At 39.9% G+C, this 23,736-nt stretch overlaps 1 protein-coding gene across 1 annotated transcript in view; it reads right to left on the bottom strand.

Moving 5' to 3' along the window:
* The window catches only part of BZW2 (basic leucine zipper and W2 domains 2), a 56,287-nt gene extending 32,619 nt beyond the window's left edge, over positions 1 to 23,668 (bottom strand). Inside the window, exons 1-2 of the mRNA XM_059844125.1 lie at positions 23,518 to 23,668; positions 3,455 to 3,519 (exon numbers count right to left, since the gene is read on the bottom strand). Coding sequence (XP_059700108.1) covers positions 3,455 to 3,512 — 58 coding nt within the window. The 5' untranslated portion in view covers positions 3,513 to 3,519; positions 23,518 to 23,668. The remainder of the gene's footprint in view (positions 1 to 3,454; positions 3,520 to 23,517) is intronic.
* Positions 23,669 to 23,736: the final 68 nt, after the last annotated feature.

The raw sequence follows: 23,736 nt of genomic DNA, 5'->3' as shown, positions 1-23,736 counted from the left end.
AAGAGGAATATGCTGATGTATTACAAGAGGGTGAGTAAGAAGCCATCACCAACAAGTGGTGACAGTCTGTTGAGCTGTCAAGTGCACAATTACTAAACAAGCACAGATCCAATCATGGGCTAGCAGAGGCAGGTGTAGCTTGCAGATGTGATGCACACAATATCCACTGCAGCAATGCTATACACAGCTTTTCATTTTCAGCATGTTCCTAGATCCTTATTTCCTATCTTTTGCTTCTAAGAAAATCACAAAGGATGTTCATAGTCCTGTCCTTAGTTAATGTTATCACTTCAACAGAAGGCCCACAACTGTAATTCTGTGGAAGATAAAAGATAACATGAAGTAAGAAGAGAGGCCAAACAAGGTAACAGAAAGGTGTTAATATTGACTTTTTATTAGATAATTTTCTTATCTCCATAAATATAGCTCCATAATCACAACTACTGGCCAGACACCAACTACTGCTGACCCCCACTGAAATAGGAATATTCAACAGGTACAGAGATTATACCAAGAACTGACCAAACTATTTTATTTGTCTAGATTGATAGGAAATGTGAGATTCCTCCTTCCCTTGGAAGGTTCTTCCCTTAACAGCATAATTTTTCTTCCTTCAAATCTTTTAAAGTGATTTGAATATCTGCCACTATATATATGCTGCATTCAAGGCTTATTTCTTTCATTTGGTTAAACAATATAACTAGAAAGAGATTTACAAGCTCCTCCTCCATGATTCTCTCTCAAAGATATTTTACACCCTAAGCATATTTTCAAACTTTAAATTGAAAAACATTGTATTATTCTTTTTTGCTCTCTGAAAGCTCAGAAGTTGTTCACAACCTGAGATTAGTTGCAGCTAGCTGACCAGTGGCTAAGAGCTCACACATGCAATTAGTTTTATTAGATGCCTGACTGCAGTGTCACACCTTGCTGAGATGGCAGTGCCCCAGGGATTGCAGAAAGGGAAAATGGAGTATCATGGGACACAAATGGGTAAAAACAAGCAGCTCACTGTCCCCAGCACGTGCATGTTTCAGATCCCCTACCTGCCTGCCTGTTACACACCACAGAACGGTCTCCAAAAACTGAAATGTCATGGTCAAACCACAGCTACTGCACTCTGTCCTACCTGGGTGACATTTTGGGACTCCCTGATATACTGAAACTCAGCATAAACAAAACCTAATAGTATCATCTAGTCTTAAGCCAAAGACCTAACAACCTGTGGCACTGCTGTGATACAAAAGTATTTGGAAACCTAAGGGAATAAACATACTTGGAAGCCATTTCTTTTCCTCAAATGCTCTGCCTCTAGAAAGAACAAAGTATCTACAAATTTCTAAGCAGGCCATTAAAATATTAAAGCAACCAAGATGACAGCACTTTTGAAGAAAAGATTTTATGCTTTGAGTACAAAAAGTGTTTGCATGTTAAAATTTCTATATTAAAGCCATGTAATATCCACAATCCCATTTAAGCAACCTCTCTCAAAAGAAACACTCCAACCAATCTTTCAGACCACCCGCCATGTCTCTTCTTTCTTCCATATAATCAGTGAGTTATCTAGGGCTACTTCTAACCTCTGTAAACAGAAATCCAAGGGATAGGCACAGAATGGCAAATCAAGTATCTTTATTTATTCTAATTATTGCTTGCATTAAATAGGAGCCAAAGACCAAATCTGTACTGTGACAGATTATGCCAAAGTCAGTGGAAAACATAAGGTGAAAGTCTCTGTGAGAGAGAGAATATTTTCTGAGACAAGTTTATCAAATAACATATTTACCACAACTGACTGACCTAGACTGAAAAATACAAGGGATCAGTCCAGCAGTGTGCATATCTGACTGCTTCTACAGGCTGATCTAACAGACAGATTTCTTTAGGGATTGCTAATTCCACTCCTCTGGCTACATCTATATGGCTGTGAGTTAATGCAGTGTATAGCTCCCACTGCACAATGTTCTTGACTGCACTGAGAGAAAGTTAATCCCACTAATTACTGGAGCACCATGATATCTAATTACAAACAATACTGGTTTCTTTTTTAATTAGTTATCCTCACAAATGTTGCATATGCACCATAGGAAAAGACATTTTGCATTTAAGAGACTGTAATAGTGAAACAAATTGAAGTGTTGGATGCAAGGGAGGACAGATGAGAGAAAGCTGGGACTGCTTTATAACATGACTGAAACCAAACTATTTTGCAATTCCTACCTAAGCTCCATGATCATCTTAGATGTCTAGACACTCATCATTCAGCTCTTCAGAGCTGTGACAGAATTTGAAGTTTTCTGAGAAAGGTTACCAACTTTTTCTCTCATCCTCGCTAAGAAAATGCTCATATTTACATTTTCTGTCACAAGACATTTAGATAAGCCTTTAAGACATGTTAGCTTTTGATCAGAAACAGGAAAGTCAAGATGGAAAAAGTCTTTTTCATTACAGGAACCCCACCTGCATCTGCTGTAATAATCTACTATTAAACTACCAAAAAATGTGATCCTTCTTTTCACAAACCAGACTTCTGGTTTTGTTTTTTGATGGGGGAGCAGGAAGGGAATAAAATAATTAATTACATGTATTTTGTCTCTCTGTCTCAGACTTTTGGGCATTCATCCAGCCACCTAAACTGCAACAAATGAATTCTGAGTATGGTATGAGCAAGCATGTTAGGATGACACCTGCTGTGCCAGAATACCTGGATGGTACAATCAGCACCACTCAGCTTTCTTTAAAAATAGATGCTCTACTGTACTTAAACAAAGTGTTGGTCATGTTTACAGAAAATCAGTATCACAATGAGTAAATTGGGACTCACACAATTGTTGTATTTAAACAATTTAAAAAAAAGACTACACTAACTCAGGAGAAATAAATATTTGTGAAAGAAGAAGTTCCTGACCTCCTTCTGACCTGAAAGCAGGGCCACTGAGATGATCTGACCATCTCACGGAGAAGGAAGATAAGAAAATTCCTTTCTAGATATGAAAGGTTCACTTACAGACATGGCATTGATTTGAGTCAAAGAAGTAAAAATGAAAAACAAACAAAAAAACCCCAGGTAATTTTCTTTACATAACCTTTAAATAAAAGCTCATATTTTGCTTTCTTAGTTGAAAAGGACATTTTAAGAAACACCCAAACCAAACATCTAACAAGTTTTCCTTATCATATGCAAATATATTATAAATTCCTTTAGCATCTGATCTTTAACTGAAGCCTCCACACGACTTCATAGCTCAAACTCAAATTTTATATAAAGTCCTAGGGTATATAGCAAAAATAATAGAATTCATAGAGCTTAGTTAAAAGTAACATCTTCAATCTTAACATGGCTGAAAAGAAGTGGAGAAAAATCCTTTAGCTGAACTTTCAACCATTCCACCTACTCTGATTCTAGTTATTTTAACAAAGAAGAAAATAAAGCAAAAAATGTAATGCAACCTACCCCTCTTCCTAGTTTTGAACCGCTGGCCTGTTAGCACCGGCTTCTGATTCTTATTCATAAAATTTCTGGAGAGAGAAAGAAAGGGAAAAATATTTATACTCTACCTTTTACAGCAACAATTTAATCTAAAGGCAAAATAAAGACTCAGTGTAGCAAAATCCCAACATATGACAGGTAAAGTTTTTCACACATTTTCCAAGAGTAATTCACATTATATTTAAGATGAAGAGCACTACAATCCAAGGCTAACTTTAATGAGATTTGTTTCTCTTAAAACCTGGCAGTTGGCATCTCTGTAAAAAACCGTCAAGATTCAAAACTGACTGGGAAGATGATGGAGTCACCACCCTTACTCCTGGGGCAGGGGTACACAACCACTGCCCATGCAGCTCATGGGGATGCTGGGGGCACAGAAGCCACTAAGGCAGAGGACTGGGAACCATCCTGGTGAGGCTCAGCATGGCACATGGTGCCTCTGGTCACGAGGCAGATACATGTCCAGGGTTGTGCACTGTCCAGCTAAAGACAAGAATTTGTGATCTAACCATAAAGAGAGTGCTTTAACCATCAAATTCTAATCAAACATTTCTTACAAGCATCACAGTATCTTAGCAACTTTCAGTTCTGAAAAGCACGTGGGTGTTGTAAAACTAATAGAAGATAAACAAATCCCTTGCCCCATCAACTTTGAGCATAAATACAGAGTTAAGGACCTATATGGCATATCATACAACAGTAAAAAATACTGGGCATCTATTACTTCAGATCTTTACAGCAAATCTCAACACACAATATCAAAAATTTGGGAAGTGATAATATATTAATGTCATTTTATCTAAAGAAAACAAAACTATTTTTAAGCTTTGGATATAATCCGTTTCATTGCACAAAACTCAGCTTTTGTAAAGAGCAGCTAAACCAAGGGCTCGATGCAAACAGCAGCAATTAAAAGGAAGCTTTGCAGAACTAGAAATCACCACAGGTCATCACTCTGTCCTGCCCACAGCACCTGCCAGACCTGAGACTTAGAGGCCACCTTCTTCACACCCCGCAGGCCATTAGGTCACTGTGACACGAGTTGCTTGTCCAAAATTAATCCTTATCACTTTGAGCATGTTCTTCTAATAACTTTAGCTTTACAGAATTATGTATTATTTGTATTTCTTCATTGTGGACTCTGCAGGTCTAGTTTAGAAGTACACAGATTTGCCAAGATGCTTCCTACCACAAATGAAAAGAAACTCAAGCTCCATGGCTGAGAAAGAAGCCATCAATCACATGTTACTATCCAAGTAGTGTTTTCTCTACCCCTGAAAGTTCATTTACCTCTCTTAACAAAGCTCCAGCTAGACAATGTACTCCCATTCACCAGACTTCTAGTGGCAGCACTCCTAGCTGGCCACTTCTGCAGCATTTCAAATGTTTCACTTGGCAAATCACTTCCTTCTAGTCTAGGTTTACCACTTATCCACAGTCAAAAACTCTGCATGCAGGCACATGAACTGGAAATAGCCAGTACAGGTCAGAATCAAGGTTTGCTAACTGTAAGTCACTAAACCACAAATACACAACAAGCAGTTCAACTGAGATTCACACTCATCACTGAGATTTAAAGCTGCAGTTGTAAGAGACCAAGGAACATTTCAAAACAACTGCAACACTTAACAGCCTTCTGGAAAAACATTCTGCTCATCTGCAAAGAGTTAAACATGGCAAACCAGGATATTATGGGATCTTTCAAAGTGCTGTAGGATCCAGGAGTGCCTTCACAGCAGAGCTCAAAAGGTTCTCTCCCCTGAAGAGACAGCTAGGTGTAAGAGGAACAGGAGATGCTTTATAAGTAATTTAGGCAGATAATCTAGCAATCTACAGGGACAAGAAACAGCCCAGCCTCTAGCCAGTGATTGGCTAGATTTGACATACTTATCTGCTTTGTCTTTCTGACCTTCAGTTATTTGTAAAGAGAATGATCTACAACATTCACCTAGGTATTTTCATGTTTTGCCTGGACACCTTACACCTTATTCTAAAAACATTCATTTCAAAGGATGGCAAGAGGAGCCTAAGAAATTTGCAAAGAAACTGTCAAGCGAGCCACACAGCAGGTAAGAACGGTAAGAATCCACTTTTCTCAGCTCTTCCAGAGCACAAGCATGCTGTCAGGCTGAGGTCACAGTGCCCACTTCCTTAAGGAACACACAAAAGCCTTCAACCCAGCATACCGCTACAGTTTCCCAGTTTCTATAAAAGACAGAAATGCATAAATAAATTTCTAACACCAGACTTCTTTCCTTGGATGCAGTGTATTTTTAAGCTGCAAAAACACTTGCATGCACCTGAAGCTTGACCACAGATTTTAACTATTGCCTGTGAACATAAAATATATCTTTTAAGACAGCTGGGCAAAGATTTTTAAAAAAACAGTTTAAGGAGGACTCCCAACTTGTGGCAGATTTAATGACTAGAGGTTCAGTGCAACAGAAGAGACTCTTGGATAGTTAATTACTAGGAACACAGGATATGCCTTCTTCTATATTTAGCTTTAAATGTACTGAGCTTTAATCTGCTCGAGTGAGGGTCTGGCTTTATAAGGCACTGCCTCAAGCAGTATCCCAGGATCCTTCATTAAGAAATAGCATCTTGAGACTGAGCAAAACCAACCCAGTCATGTATACAACAATCAAGAATGGCATCAGCTCCTGAAAATGAGACTTTAAAGTGCTGTTGCTACCACAATAGATGCCTGGATAATAGTTTAAAATTCAAAAAAGTGAATGCAATGCAAAAACTTTTTTTTTAAATCAATAAGAAACCAACAACAGTACAAAAGCAGTGGCTGAAGGTTGTAAATTCAGGGTGAAAGCATATAAACTTGCACAGCACATTTGATTGCATCAGAGTGCAGCCTGCCCTCCAGGTGTCAGCTAACTGTAAAACCTTGAAATCACTTAAGACCTTGAACTATTACATATAGTCTCCATTTTGAAAGGTACAGCACCTGGGCTCAATGCCAATTTTGAAATGGCAGCTAAAGCAGTCATGGTGGTTTCAGTGGAGCAAGGATCTTAAGGATAGATGTGGGTAGGAATGGAATAGCCTCCAAAAGAAAACCCAAACCACCAGCCAAACTTTAATCTTGCAGCCCAGCATCCTCCAGGATTTACATGAATTGTCAGCAGGAAGACAAGCAAGAGATATGGAAATGACAGCTCACTCCTTTCACAGACTCCACTCTTCAGCAGAAGATGGGAGAGGCTCAGCAATAGAAGCTTTACTCTCAATTTACGGCTCAGTACTCAAGCAGATGTCAGAGCAGTACAGAACCTGGGACTACACTCCACAATGGGTTCATTTTCCAAACAAAAAAATGTCTAAGCCTGCTAATTACTAGCTTGCAGCTACAAAATTCATCAGAAAAAAAAAAAAAAAAAGTATGACTTTAAAGTTTACCAAATTTTACTCCGACTCTTGTTAACATGATTCTATAAGACAAATTTATACTTTAAAAATTCATAAATTGGTGAGTTGGTACATTCTCCTGAGACTGCTTGAAGTCCAAGAGCTAAGCTTTCTCTACAGCTGCTCCTCATTTTCATGCTTAAGACCCTAAACAGTTAAAAAAAACCTGAGAGACATATACAGCTGTAGACATGCAGACACATATAATACAGCAGTTACTCTAATCAAGCAATCCTTCTCACACAATTAATAAAAATTGTAACAGTTTTAATTAATAAATCCAGCATTAATTAATACAATTAATTTATAAAACCTGCAACAGAGGAAGTAAAAGTTTTTTCACCACTTCAGCAAGTATGAACTCAATAAGTTAGAAAAATGTAGTCTTTTATCCACACCACAGGGAAATTCTTATGATGATTAACTCCTGAATTATTTAAAGCCTTGGTAAGGCTGAAGTTTCTACCATTTGTTCTTGGAAACATTTTGCTCAAAGTGAAAAAAAAAATACTGAAAACCTTTATTCAAAGCAACACTATTTTTCTAAGCATAATTTTGGACTTCCTTTGACCAAAATATCAGAATCATCTGAGATTCTTCAAACATTAACATGCTCAGATGAATCTGGGAACAGTTACTTCACAGCAGCGAAACTTCACTGCCCTAGTTACAGAGAGAAGGGAATCAACGCCAGACAGCATAAGAAAAAGAACAACATTTTAATAAAAACTACCAAGATTTTATGGCTCTTTGTGTGCAGCGCACAAAATACAGCCCCCAGGGCAGGCAGTGACCCTCTGGGCAGCCCCCTGGATTGGGGAGGCAAGGGGGGCAAGCAGCACAGCTCCACAGGATGCTGCTGCTGTGGGGACTGGCGCCGATGATATTTGAGTGACAGGGCGATGGAGAGAGCTGCCAGATCACCACCAACACAGCACCACCAGCTTGCACAGGAACAGATGCTTGGCAGGAGTTAGTTCCATCTCCTTCCCTTGCTCAGATATCATGTAAGACAGGGGCACTCATCACAAAGGCAAATAAAATAGAAGCATAGATGGGTAGAGTTGCTATGAAGGAAACATCCCAACCCACACATCAAAGGCAATCTTTCTTTCCCACCAAACAATATCCAGGACATTAAAAAGCTTTACTGGGTCTTTTTTATCCAGCAATGTTATTGGGTGTTTTCATTCTCATACAGTTACATTTCCAGGCTTGGGGTAAAAGAGAGTTTTCCACCCCTTTCAGCAGCAAGCCAAGAAGTTACATTAAATGCAAATTACCGAACTTGAGCAGCATAGAGGAAAAGCTGCCCTTGCACTTTTTCCAGAAAGGAAACATGTCAGCATGCAGCCAGCAGCTGTCTCTGCTCTCTGAAAAGCAGCAGACAGCTAGATCATAAGCTAACAAAATCTGTAGGTGGAAAACTTATAAATCATTACCAGGAGAGAGGAACAGAGCAATGTAAGGGGACAAGAAGACAGAGCAGATGCAATCCAGACACAGGCTCTCAACAAATCCTCATCAAGCTTCCTGCTTTCCACCAGGACACTGTGCCTTTTGTTCCTAAAACATCAGGATTTTTTTAAGAAGTGACTAATAAGCTGGAGGTCCATAAATTCAACCATGGCACAAATCACCAGGAAGTGCAGCACCAGCAGCCAGGATTATCTTGCAGACTTGCCACAGAGGCAAGAGCACAGCTGCCATGTTTATGGAAACCTTTACCCCAAAGGTGCTGTTCATTAGGAACAATAGAGCCAGAGCCAGGCTCTTGCCACATTAAAATAAAATCCCTTCCCTGATTTTATAGCCTCAGCAGCAACATGAAGGGACAAAACAGTAACATAAGAATCTGCAGGGTAAATACAATCAACATGGGGTTTTAATGTTTACATGAAATACCAATACTGCTGAACCACATGCCCTGTCTTTCCCTAAAGAGCCTTCCAGAAGCTCCCAAGGCACTTAAATATATGTTTATTTTTTTATCAAAGAACAGTACTGGTCCACAGTAAAAAGTGTATCTACTCCCACAAAAATATTTGTCCCTTATTAGCATGCTTAGTGGGAGAGAGAAAACAAGGACATGAAACAGAAGGAATTGATTTAATTCTGCAGCAAAATGAATACCTGAAGAGAATGAAACTTACCACACATTAAATAATAAATACAAACCTGTGCTCATGCAAGGTTTTCCAGGAACGAACTGGGCATGCAGCTTGTGAAGAGTTATCCTGGAGAAGGAGGGGGAAGGGAAGACCTTACTGCTCTTTGTAGCCACCTGAAAGGAGGCCAGAGGCAGATGGAGCTGCTCTCTTCCAAGTAAGGAGCAGCAAGACAAGAGGAAATGGCCTCACATTACATCAGGAGAGGTTTAAATTGGGTAGTAGGAACATTTTCTTCACTGAAAGCATTGTGAAGCACTGGAATAGGCTGCCCAGGGAAGTGATAGAGTCACTGCCACTGGAATTATTTAAAACACATGTAGACAGACTTGGTGGACATGCAGATGGCATTTAAGAACACGATAAACCCAGAAAAAATGAAAAGACAGACTCACTGAAGTCTCCACATCACCTAACAGCTAAACTGGGATGCACAGAAAGATGTTTCTTGAAAAACAGTCAGAAAAACCCCAGTTCCCACTGCCACCAATAAATGTACAACCACACACTGCATTAGAGAGCCACCTCACTGCACTTATTTCAGGACAGCAGGTATCTCTTAGGTCACTAACCAGGAATTTCTACAGAAGTGGCTCAGATGAGTAACACTACTGAAGCACTTTCAAATGCAGTTTGTCGTGTCAAGAGAACTGTAAACTGAGCACTGAGACAATGGACTTCTCTGTCATCTCATCAGGAATCACAAAAAAAGTGCATGAGTCATGGCACAGTCAGTGAAAGAAAAGAAACAAAAAAAAAAGTAGAAAATTCCTAATAATTGGCAGGTAGAAATACAAGTTAAGAAAATTAAATCACACACTCAGGTTGACACACAAAAAATGTTGTTGTTCAGCAACAAGATTTCTTCCAGCAACTAAAGAGGAGGAATTAGATGTAATTCTTTAAGAACAAGGTATTAGCAGGAGCTTTTCTCACTGTTGAGAGCTCTCTTAGGTGCTATACTTTTAACTGGAATAGGCTGCGATAATGGAGATGGTGTATTGCTACAAATAAATTCATATCCAATTAACAATCATTTGAAGGTAAAATGCCAACTCTAAGCTTGCAAACTTCGCCAAGGGGAAAACCTCTTAGAAAAAGAAGGGGATAAACAGCATCAGGCAGAGATCAGGGTCAGGTGAATTGAGAAAACAAGTGGAAGAATGACAGAACTCTTCCAAAGCTAACGTAACAAAGCTTTTTCCTCACACAAGACATCACTTTCCATGGATTGTGTAAATGCTAAAACAGGGCTCTCAAATTTGGAGACATTACATGTCCTGATCATCCTGAAAAATATAAATGTCTTAGCAATTGCCATAGAGATGATTTTGTTATAGGAAAATGGTGTAGCTAAAATTCTGCAAAAGCATGACTGTAAAGGTACTGCAGCAATTTAGTTCAATCCTTCATTAATGTTTGGGGAAGAACTACAGTAGCCACTGTTCATAGTACATTTGCAAACAACCATTAATGGAGTTATTTTATAGGGTTCCCTTGAACCAGTTCTCTAATAAACCAATAAATACAGGGAATTGGAAGAAAACGTGTTAAAAAAAAGGACCAGAGAGGCTTCATTCCCAAAAACAAAGCTTGTTAAGACACAAGAAAACACAATAACAGTTCTGTAATGAAGGCAGGAAGATCAGCTTTCTCATGTAGAGTACCACTCCTCTGTTCAAGTCCATCCTGCTTCTGTTTTTTCAATGTATCAGCCCACTGGAAGTTTTTATAATATTGACCCTACTCACACAATTTCAGTATCAACAGTAAAATCAGAAGATGTGCCTCTTCCATTCTTCCTGCTACCTCAAAGCTCTGAGAAGCAGCAAAAGCACTGGACATCACTAGTGCCTCCAGGACACAGCACTGCAACACTTAAAAACTGATAAACTAAAGGCTAAGGTTAAAAATAAAAATAAAAACAATCTGTGCATTCTCCAGAAAGCAATGCTCCCCAGATGCTAGCAGCTCATTATTTCATGAACTAAATACAGTAATGGGAGGAGGGATGTATTAATAGCCAGCACCTCCTACACACCTGCAATTGGTGAAGGCCTTGATTTTAACAGAACAACTGCTTTAAGCAATAAAGCAAGTTTCAATTCAGAACTCCCTAATTATTTCTTCAAAGCATGTGCAAAGAGTTCACCAAGATAATGCATGGGGTTTTTTTTTTTTACCTGAGGTAAATGCCAGGTATCTGAATTCTGATCTACCAGCTGCCAGGTATCTGAATTCTGATCTTTCTGGCACAAAGGGCCAGCAGTGAAAACATACAACACTTTTCACCATATCTAGTATTCCAAACATACCAGCTAACACTGGTTATGCTGTTAGCAGTATTCACTTGGACAAAAAAAAGGAATCTCTAACTGACTTCTGTCACTCTGCATCCCAAAAGCAGTCCCATATTCCCTGAGGCTGCTTCTTCCTCCTCAGAGCAGGTGAACATTTTGACAGAACACACTAGTTTTGGTAAATAAATTCCTGGAGTGGGGAATAGAAGCAATCAATGCTTGGACTGCTTCAACCTGCAAACAGTTACTTTCTAGGCAATGGTGGGTACAACCCCTCTCAGATCAAGCTAAGATAATCCCATGGCAATAGATACCAATTCACATCCAAGTTCTGTGTTGGGGGGAAAAAAGAAATAAAGGCCACCCATGGGGTGCCTACACAATCAACTGTTATGCTAGGTGAGTCAGAAAAACAGCTATTATAGACTAAGCAGACACTTGCTATCCTATCCACTGCTTGGCAGCTCCCATACCAGCACTCTCAGCCTTACTTCAGAGCAGCATTTCTTCACCTCTATGTGGAAACCTGAAAGCACCTAGATTAGAGCAAGAGTCTGTCAAGGGCTTTAAAAACATTAATGATACAACCTCCTAAGCTTGAAAATCGCTGAGTTTCACAGGACATGAAAAAGAAATGTAGCACTCCCTTGTATCTATACTGGTTTTGGGGTTTGTGTGTTGGGTTTTCTTTCTATTCCGTGTTTTTTGTTTTGTTTTGTTTTTTTTCCCCTATTTGTTTTTCTTTTCTCACCTACCAACACTACAGGCCACTTCCAGAGATGAGACTATAGACCCAAGGCAAATTTCTCCCAGAAGCCAAGCTGTGGTATGAGAAGGCTGTCTCTTATATCTACAAACACACAAAGCATTACTCACATTACTCACCCATGACACCATATTCCACCCAGGAGTATTAGGAACATAGCACTAAGAGCTGGGTGGCACCTGAGTAACATTAGGTTAGGAGAAGAAGTAAACAAAAATCCCAAGAGGACTATCCTGGGTCAGCTTGTTGTATTACTAATATTGCAGGAGGACTTTAGCTGCTTTTTGTAAGATGAGGGAAAACATTCAAACCAGTTTTCTTCAGAGAGCAAAAATCTTTGAGACATATTGTGATTCAAGCCACATATTTCTTCCCAAACACTGGGGTGCCCAGAGAGAATACTGTCAAGACTGGTAATGGGAATCACATCGGTATTGTGATTGAATTGTGTGATTGCAACAGTTTTACTTTGTTACGTGCTATTTACACTTGTATGACATTCTCAGTATAATTTGTGTTACTCTGCTAAACCAGAAATCCCAGAAATCCCACAATCTCAACTATCTTCAGGTGAGGAAATTAGGTATTAAACATCATACTCGCCACATGTGGAATATCTAAAAGATATTGATCCTAGAGTACTGGACTCAGACACTATTTACATATCAGAAATGGGAGATCAGTTTTGGTTTGGTAACCCAAAGCTCAAATATCAAGCAATCATGTACGGCAAAGTTTTCCTTATTTTGGAGTATCATACACAGACACAGTCCTGAAAATTCTCAAAGCACTGCATCTTCTCTCAATTTTGACAGTTTAACTTTGCTTTCCTTGATCTTCATCCATCCTGTATTTAAACATAAATGACATGAAACACAAGACTCATCTGGAAATATAAATGCATAAAACCAAGAATATGTCTTTGATGGTAATCTATATTCAGGAGACTTTGGAATACATCAAACTGAACCCAAAGAATTCACAGTTATCTATAAACACAGCACTGCAAGCAATAGCTATTATGAATGCTACGAAAGTTTTGCTTCTCAAAAAGTGGTAATTATATGCAATTTTGATCATAACTGCAATCAGATGAAAACTCAGTTCTCAAAACCCCATTTATATATACAGGTGGCCAAAATCACAGAACTAAGAAACACTGCCACAAAAGGAAGTCAAATAAAGCAACAACATAAATCACTTGAAGAAGGAAAAAAAATAGAGCAACTAGCCTGGTGTGTCACTAATTTGTATCTGTTTTCCAGTATTAGTGTCATCTCCTAACAGCTTAATCGCATTACAAGAAGCTAGTAGAAGTTACTGAGACATCTGTTTCACCCAGATGTAGATCAGAGCAGGTATATAATATTTTGCCCCACTCCACCACAGAGGCAGCAAGCAGTGCTGAATACACTGCGGTGCTTTGTGCCCACGCACTGATAATAGAAGCACAGAGAGCTGTCAGTCAGCTCAGTTCAATGCCAAACCCAGCAATTTAATTGATACTACTGGTGGTGAGGACCACTCCATGTTTCACTGCTCATCATTCTAGAAGGCAATCAGATAAATCAAAACCCCTATTGACTTTTCCTGACTAAACAGCCAACTGTCAGAACCCAAATATGGGGTGTATTTGACTTGCCTCTAAAAATGAATTATGACACCTAGCCTGACCCTGCAATTCTTGCCTATTTTCACCATAAGGAGAAACACAAACATTTCCAGAAAATAGCTTATCTGAAATGTTCTGCTTGCCCATCTTAGAGTGAAATAGGTGAACGGCTTCACAGTTTCAGATTTAAGGCGCTTTTTAGGTATCTGAATCAGATCAAATTTCACACCTGCAGGCTGGCCATCTGTGTGAAAGTATAGCTCACTGATACCTACAAACATCACAGGCAGAGTTAAAAAATTTAGTTACCCACCCAAAATTAACAATAAGGCAATTACTATTTGTTTCCTATTCAGTTCTGTAGTTAATTCAGTAGACTTACTTGTTCATCTTTCTGAAATAATTCACAGAACTTTCATTGTTGGCTGAGAAGTTTCAAAATGCAGCATACCACAAATACGTTGAGAGCACAGCCTCAGTATCAGACCACAGCCGTCCACCCACTCCCAACCCAGTTTCTGAAGCCAAGCATTGCTGCAGGAGTTAAGGATTTCTAACCAGAATATGTTTAGCGTATTTTTTAAAGGGCATAAAGCATCACTATGCCAGACAGCCTTGCTTCCTTCAGAGAAAGCATGCATCCACTTCGCGGCTGTTTGGCCTATGTCAACATCAGCTTGGCACAATGATATTTGACACTATTAATAGGGAAATCCATTTTCTTGTTTACAACATCACTGTTCATGCACTGGAAAGACCAATATCAGCAACCTACTTCTGCAGATAACCTAATAAGGGCTCCACGGAATGTGCATCTGTAGGTGTTTGCATACATACATTTGTACAAGAGAGCAAAAACACCAGTAAAAGCTACATTAGATTTCTACAACTCACTTCCTATGAAGATGCAAACTATGAATAATTTAAAAGGTTTACTAATGAGACAGCTAGAGGATTTTTTTTGCTGAACTGAGAAACCACAGTGAAAGGCTTGGCTGATCCCTCTGAGGCTTCAGAAAGACATGGCAGTTAACCTAGCTAAATCCTAGAATGTAGAGCCATTCAGTCACTGGATACAGTCAAACTCTCTACGTCGGGGAACTGACTGCTGAAGGCCATGCAAACCAACACATTTGTATCCCACCTCAAACGTTGCTCTGCATAGTTTGATACACTCTGTAGAGCTGAATAACTAGTAAAGCTAGTATATGTTCTTTGCTAAGGGAGGGTAAAAATGCAAAGGTATAAGTGACAACCTAAATTAATTTGTTTTCATTTTTAAAACAGAAGAGAGCAGATATTTAACATGACTCTCAATTGGAGGCTTTGCAATAACTGGTATTTTTTTTGCTATTCTTGACAATGCTTCAAAAATGAAGTTGATATTTCAGACAAAAATATGTTGATATGAACCTTTCCTAACCAAGTGTCAGGAACATGAATTAAGGTACTTCAGTAATTTAGAAACCTAGTTTTCAACATAAATTAAGTAATTTATCTTAGGATTACAAAAAACCCCGTAAAAAGTATGTTGAAAATAATAAATGGGGAACATGGCCTACAGTTCTTGTCCCCATCACCAAGATTTTGCTCTCCCTCAGCTTCAAAAGACTACGTTGTCTCCTCATACCATAATGCTGCTTTTGCAGTGCCAACACCTACTAAAAAGGTCAACAATTATTAAAAGTGAAAGGACAAAGGAAAATGGGGAAAGAATGAGGCCTTCCTATACCTCAACAAAATACAGATTAAGAAGGGCACTAAGATACTAAACTAATCCTAGCATCCAACAGGCTACCCATGAAATGCTTTGGATTGATGCATTTGGCTTCAGCAAGCTGGGAACCACTGCTTACAGATAAAAGTTCAAGAATCACACAACTTCCTCACAGGAGAGACCTGAGAGCCTGATGCCTTGACAATTTAGCAGTGTGAATCACCAGCCGACCAGGCCACTGTCATCATGAAGAATCTCAGAAGGCCAACAGCAATGCAAATTGACATACTGATGGCAGAGTACATTGGGGAAAAGGCACTTTGCAGCATACACCAATAAACAATTTAACAGGAATAAACTGACAAAGTAAATCCCTTCCCTTGGCTCTTCTAGAGAATTATGTGCATACTTTCCTTCTCCTAATTCAAGAAGCCTTTTAACAAGGCCCCAGAAAACAAGATAGCTAAAGTCAAAACCCGGAAAGAGACCTCATGCATGTGTTTGAGCACAGAAGTAGATGTTTCCTCACGCTGGGAAGGCAGCTGAGACCCATGGGCAGGATGGTAAATTTGAAGGGCAGAGCCAAGGATCCACATGGCCCAGGGGGCACACTGACTGGGGTCTCTTTTTGTACAAAATGTAGAGAAAGAAACCCACAAACATCTTGGCAGAATATGGTATTCAAGAGCACAACACTGGGTTTTCATTGCACTGGCTGACGATTTTGGGATCCTCAGGTCACAGTCACAAGAAAACACACATTAAGAAAATAGCCAAAGCAGACCTAAGACAAAAAAGACTTAAGGTTTCAGAAAGGTGCAGAGACATAGAAAAAACCAGCAACCAGACTCAAACCAAACTCACATCAATATTAGTGCATACAGAGAAGATTGTAAATTGAAAAGAAACTCACCAACCCTCTTCTAAAGGGCTGACTTCTTTTAAGCACTTGAAAGAAGTAACATACTTTGTTTTTCTAATTTTCTGTTGCTCAAGACATGAAATGGTAGTGAAAATAAATTACAAGCCATATATCTAAGGCTCAGTAATATCTTCCCAAGATTTCACCCATGTCTTATCAGAAGAAAATGACTAATGTATAACTTGAATGCACTGAATATATCTTCCCTCTTAAAAACATTTCTAGAGAACTAGAGGGTTTTATTTATGGAAACAAAACCTAAAATGAAAGGATCACTTTAGCTTGCAAATTAAAAACTGTTGAACTATGCTTAGACTTCTTTTCTGCATGAAAACACATCTAAGGAAAACACATGAGAGAGTAGTTATTACAAGCAAGTACAACCCCAAAGTCATATTTAATTCTTCTGCCTGCAGTAACTGAAGGAATTGTAGAAGGGTGTAACTCATTGAGATTCAAGACATCACAGAAGATGCTTCCTTTCAAATGTCCCTGGCCAACCTCTATCCCAGACTGTGTCTAGCATTTCCTTTGCCTGATCTGTCTGTCCTCAGTCCTAATTCTCACTAGAGGTAATCCATCGTCTTACAGGCTGAATAAAAGCAGTAATCTTTGTCTGCCACTATGAGCCTGCAAAAACTGTAAGTGATCTCTATACAACGTCTCCAGCTAAGAATAGCTCAGATTTTGCAGAGCAAATCCTTATACAGAATGACAAAACATATTTATGTATGAAGGACATGGTGAATTTTAAAACCCATTCTATAATTTCTGTAGTAGAAAAAAACCTCATTTCTAATTTCAAAAACTCTTAGACACACAGCAACTAAAAGCTCTCACAGAAAAAGTAGGAATTACTACTGATTTACTTCCTGGAAGTATTTTCCTGACTTGCTGTAATTTAAAAACCAAAACAGTGATTATGTCTTATACGGCACATGTAAGGAACATGTTTTTCTTTATTAAAATCAGCTTAGCCAACAAAAATATATCTAGAGATGGAGTGAGAACAGTCCTGCAATCTGATCTACATAAGCTGCCACACTTGGACTAAACCATCCCTATCACAAACAGCAATCCAAGTTGGAAGTTTTACCAGCAAATTGTTAAAAAATATGAGTTCCCTGTATTGTGCTTGCACTATACAACCATACTTTACAGAAGACCAAAGCTGTTAAACCCTGAAACTCAAGTGCTTCATTCTGCTCTCAGCTGTACAGCATGCAAGAACAGTAAAGAGCACTTCAGTGCAGTAAAATGGCCACCACATCACTGCACATAGGTTCTGGACTCTGCTTGGTTTTTTATTTTGACTTTTGCAGTCTCTTACAAGATCTACAGCTACATTTAAGAACATGGTCCAGTAAGTTCAAAAGAGTTTTCAGGCATGGTAGAGGATTATTGCACTCCACATATTTTTCTCTAGGGAGAAAAAATTTTTTTTTCCATTTGTCAATGTTCTTCTCACACACAAGCATTACCTCTGAGTGATCCTCGAGTATTTTATTTATCTTTCAACAGACAGTTGCTACTTTAATATGTAAGTACTGTTGCAGTACTTCCATATTAAAGTAGGAGAAGAGGAGAAGAGTCATTTTTAATCAACACTGGATCACATGGAAAAATAAACCATTTCAGAAATCAAATCTACAGTTTGATGGGAAACCATTGCAGTTCAAAGGTGATTTATTGCTCATAAAATATAAAAAATGGAATTACTCCATCTGTAAGCTCAAGCAGAGAGACAGATGTGGGTGACAGCCTATTGCCTTATGAGCAACACAGATGTAGGAATTCTTGAATTTGCACAGGAGGAATGAGGACAGAAAACGAGGAATAAGAGATGATGCCTCTTAAAGTAACCTGAATTTGACAGCACACATCCATTCAATGCATGATCTAATTCCTCTGTCCTAAACAATAACCTTAAGCCTACAAAGAGGTACATATATCTGCACATGACTGTAAGCAGAGTTTAAATAATCCTGTCTGGAGGTTAAAAAATTACTCACTAATTAGATCTCATTAAATGTTTAACCCAAGTGCCTCCACCATTCCTCACCAAAGAAAGCAGCATTTAGTCAGTGACAATCAAACCTAACACTGTTTTTCCCAGTACTGCACTCATGAATCCCTAAAACCAGTAAAAATTCAGTATGTGCTGTAATTTTTCCATCTCCTCCTACACACAGATACATCTCCCTTGCACCTTCATGTAATTTTATTTGCTTTATCGCTCTGAAATTTTGAATTTATTTTAGGAACATCCATCTGAAAAGCAATTGCAAACCAACTCTTACAGAAGCTGTGCTAATGCATTACTGGGTTATTGCTACCACCTGCAAAGCTTAAGAGGGAAAGAATTTACTCTTGCAAAGGTGCTCAGGCATACTCTGACACATACTGCTCTGCTGTCACTAAACACATCTCAGTCTTTAACAGCAGAAAGCTGCTTGCATGCCATCTGTTCCAAAAAATGCCAGTACCTAACTATGTGGAATTCACAGGCACGAAACAATTTGTTTAAAGCTTAGATTTCTTTTAATTCAATAAAACCACAGTGACTTAGAGCTACACATGAAAAGCACAAAGCATGTATTGTCTGAGCAAGCCACTCATACTAGAACCACCTAGAAAAAACAAATGAGGGAACGTGAACTCAATCTGCAAAAGAGCAATTTATTTTTTTCCTATCCTGGGTATATAAAAGAAGAAAGAAGTACACATATCTGATTTTGTTGTGAAAGCAATGCTGACTTTTTCAAAGGAAGCTTTTAACCAGGTAGTACAAATGCACATTCATCTAAGGCACTTACATTGCCCATGATCATCATCACAATACTGAGCACCTCGAAATTTCTTCTTTTCTCTGTTAATCCTCACTCCCTGTGGGAAGATTCTGGTTGCCCTGGCATGATTAGCAGTTAAAGACACACAAAAATAAAAAGCATATGCTGAAAAATGCACTTTGCAACATATACAAATAAACAGCTGAACAGTTTTCTTAGAAGAAAATTCTATGGGTGACTGCAATTCTGGATATATTTTAGGTGCAAAACCACCAAAGCTGGCTCTCCTCAATCAGGTCAAGTCTTGGAGTAAACCAATACCTAAGTTACATCAGACTACTAAGCCCAGGCACGAGTGCCTTACCATTATACAGACATTCAAGCCCCAAACTGGTATTTTCACGCTGCTCTGACCTGTATTTCCTGCCAGAGAACACTGCTCACCTCAACTGTGCTCATCCTGTAGTCTGCATCAGACAATCTTCTGGAAAATACTTTGGTGTCCTTCTGTCCCATATATGTAATCTCTTGAATCCTTCAAGTCAGGATTCAAGAGAAGATGAAAGAAGCACAAACCTCTTCTTGCCAGACTTTGGCTACAGCAAGAGTCAAGTCCTAAGATTTGCTTCTGAAGTTCAAAGTGTAGAGAAAGCCTAACTTTGTGCAAGGTCTCACAAGGAATCAGTAGCCAAGATCTCTATTGAGGTCTCAGATTAGCATTTTATCTACAGGAATACCTTGTGTGTAGCTATTGTGGATACACTGGTTGTGCTCAAACACATGTATCAGCGCTCACCAGTTATTTTTCCGTGGTTTTATAATCTACCCTCTGGTATAAAACAGGTCTTAGAAACGTTGACAGATCATAACATAGATGAGTGGCTGCCCTGAGATCCAGAAATATATAAAAGTCGAAAAAGCATCCCTTACAATATAATAAAAGCCCTTAAAGAAATCTGAGAGTTACACAATGCCAATCAACTGGGCTGCGGGGGGCACGGAAGTAACTTATCCAGAGATTACTATTTATGAGATCTGAGAGGAAAAAACAGAGGATGTTTCTAGCAATAAAAACCCCTTGAACTTGCATGAACTTGAATTGATCTAAATGAATAATCCTATTAGATCCTCTTAACTTTGGCCGGGATATAATTATAAGGATTGGAGACAGCAGGACCAAAACCCAGTGGGGGTCTGTCTGCAAGGCTCAACTCCACTTGAAGGAGATTTCCTATTGCCCAGGGCATGCAGGAAGACAGAGCTAGTTTACAAAAATACACTTGGCCACAGTATGTAATAGATTCTACATACACCTATAACTTCAGCTCAGCAAAAAGACAATGGTAGGGGACACCACAGGTCTGTCAAGGCCTGACTGCACGTCAAGGCTGAACAGGAACCAATTCCTTATTGACTCCCAAAACAGGAACTGAGGACTGGGGATTGAACAAAACCATGAAGCAGCAGGTTCACAAACAGGAAAGAAGCAGTCCTCTTTCAAGCAGTCATGAAAGTTATAATCATGGGATGCTACATACACACAATTTACCTAAATTTAAAAAGGCTACCAGCCTGCTTTAGACTACCAAATATAAAGGTAAACACAAGGACACCACTTCTTGCTGAGGAAATCCCTAGCCGAACCAGTGAGATGGGAGCTAGGAAATAAGTCATAGAACTATGCATACTTGTTTGACCTATTATTTTCCCCTAGACAAAATGGAGTGGGTCAGACAGGTTTCTGACCCTGCCAGGCCCAGGCACTGAAAGTGACTATGGGATCTTTGACCTCTGCAAGGTACACACCCAGAATTCAGGCAACCCTCCAAGACAGAAGTGAAGGTAGGCCATTTGAGAGAAAACAGTGAAACCAGTTCAGCATTTCCTCTCCCTCACTTCCATGTCCAAAGACTGAGTTTCATGGTGCACTCTCCAAGGTATAGGGGCAGTCTCTTCTCCCCAAACTGCCCTGAGAAAAAGGTTATTGCACTGTACATTCTCCCAAAATGAATGTTACTTAATTAAAGAAATCCTTGTTATCTTCTTGCATGAATCTTACCCTGAAAACTGCAGACGGGCACTTAGGATCCCCTACACATTGGTAACAATATCTATCACAAATCCCCATGAGCACGCCTCCATGCAGTAAAACCAGCAAACTGCTGGGGAAAAATGTCACTACCGGTTCATGCCATGCTTCACAAATCACAAGTACCAGATGTATTACCTGATGAGGAAATAGGGAATTTTTAATATGTAAACATATAATTTAAAATCGAGAAAATATTCTGAATCACAGTGAGGTTAACATTTCCTTCTCCCTCTGTAATACTCAAAATATAAATTAGTAATTACCGAGCAGTAATGCACACATCTTAAATATTTGAAACAAACAGATACAGCAAATAAAAGAAAATGCATTAAAAAGACACAAAGGCACAGAACCTACATTTTCATGTTCCAGTTCTCTGCTGAGACAGTAACTCCCTACACTGCCTTAAAAAAAATCACTTGTTGCCTCCATGCCTCAAATCATGTTCATAAAATGGAGGCAATGCCACTTCCTCACACTCTCACAAGGATAATCTGAAGATCTGAAATATCTGCATATTACAGGATTGAAGGTCACACAGAAGCCAGGTAAGAGTGAGAAACATGTTTTAACTAGCACTGAAAGTATTTTATTACCCTTGCAGATGGAACACTCCTCTAGCCTTAGTCACCAAGTGAGATCCAGTGAGGCTGCCAAGGAAAAACTGTCTGTTCACTCTGTGAACAAGGGCAGGATGGCAATAATGGCATTCTCATATTAAATAAAAGGAATACCTTTCTGTGCTGAATGCATGACAGTTTTTGTGGGGTTTTTAAATGCAAAAGGAAGCTTGAAGGCTATTATTTAATAGTGCCACAGAGATTATTGGGGCACTGTAGTATCACAAAATTTGTTCACAGCAGGTAAAATTCACACCCTGCAGTGAACCAACAAAAGACCACTTAAATCCTAATTTCAGCCTTCACGGTTGAGCCAGTGACATACTTCTGTTAGCACTACATGGGGATCGTTTTCTGGATCTGATATTAAAAGCACTTGTGCTTCAACTGCACTTCCTTCAAGACATTTTTGTTTCCCACAAAAAACGTCAAGGGAATCTGTTATAATCTGAAGTCCAAACCAATCTCTTTTATTTACACTTGTTGATGCAAGTAAAACCAGATGGTGGTACACCCCTGTATTTCCATGATTTTTAAAATCATGGCAAGGTACACAATTTTAGTTAAAATAAAATTGTATCGCATTTCGGTTTTTTTACCCAAATAGTAAAAAAGATACACTACATTCAGAGAGCATGCTCTTCTATGAGAGACTTCACCATTTCTCAAAGTCAGTCAACAAGTCATCAACAGGTAACAAAATAGAGAACAAGATCAGTATTAGAAAGAGAAATTCCAACATGTATTTAAATATTTCAGTATGAGACCTGCAAGTACTAAGGAACGGAAAAATTCGGCTTGCTGATAAAGCCGTGCCTTCAAAAATTAGATACAGGAAAACAAATGGTTTCCTTAAAAGGTGGGATACAAAAAATATACATTTACGAGTAGGGCAAAAGAGGGTAAAAGTCAGCATCAAGTACAAGGGTCTTGCTCTTTTCTCTGATATAAACACAGGCAAAAATCAAGGATGTTAAACCTCAGTCTCTGTCCCTTGGAGGGAACAGGACCCTGTGCCTACCAAGCTTCCACTGGAATAGTGGAAAGTTGGATCTGTAACAAAGATTATTTTTCCACCAACAGTTTAATTTTAGAAAGGCGCCAACAAAAGGCACCGCTCTGAACACCCCGAGCGCGTTCCTTCCCCTCCCGATCCATCAGCGCCCGCTTCCTCCTGAGGACACGATGCCGCGGCACGACCACGGCTCCATTCGACCGCTTTAGCCCAACAAAAAGCTCTTCCTTCCCGGAAAAAATGAAACAACAAAAAGCCCAACCACCCAACCAACCGATGCCATAAAAAGGCAGGAAAGCAGGAGCACGGCAGGAAGGGCCGGCGTGCACAAGAGCCTGCACCGCCGCCCTCCCGCAGCGGACCCGGCGCCGCCGGTGCTCCGCAAACCCGCGAACGGCGGCATTTCCGAACCCGGGCTCCAGCACCCACACCGGGGCTGTGACGCCGCCGCCCTCCCTGCCCTGCCCCGCCATGGCCGCCGCGCCCGCCCGCCCGGCCAGAGCTGCCCCACAGCAGCCGCCGTCGCCTGGGCAGCGCGGCCGCGGGACTCCGGCGGGGCTCCGGCGGGGCTCCCGCCCGGCGCTCTCCCCATCCCGGCCGCACCTGTCGGGTGGTTGCGCGGTCCGGGGCGGGGAGGGCGAGCGAACGCGACAGCAGCAGCGACGGCGGGAGACAATGGAGGAGTGAAGGACGGACACATTGACACACGGGTGCCTCCGCCCGCCCGCACCACTCCAGGCACCTCCCCGGGGAGGAAAAGCGAAGGACACGAGGAGAAGCCAAAAATGGGAGACAAAAGAAAAGCATAACGCATTTCTCAAC

This window comes from Haemorhous mexicanus, chromosome 1 (genome assembly GCF_027477595.1).
Source record: "Haemorhous mexicanus isolate bHaeMex1 chromosome 1, bHaeMex1.pri, whole genome shotgun sequence".
In the NCBI taxonomy this organism is placed as follows: domain Eukaryota; kingdom Metazoa; phylum Chordata; class Aves; order Passeriformes; family Fringillidae; genus Haemorhous; species Haemorhous mexicanus.
This window is presented reverse-complemented; position numbering and strand designations above follow the sequence as displayed.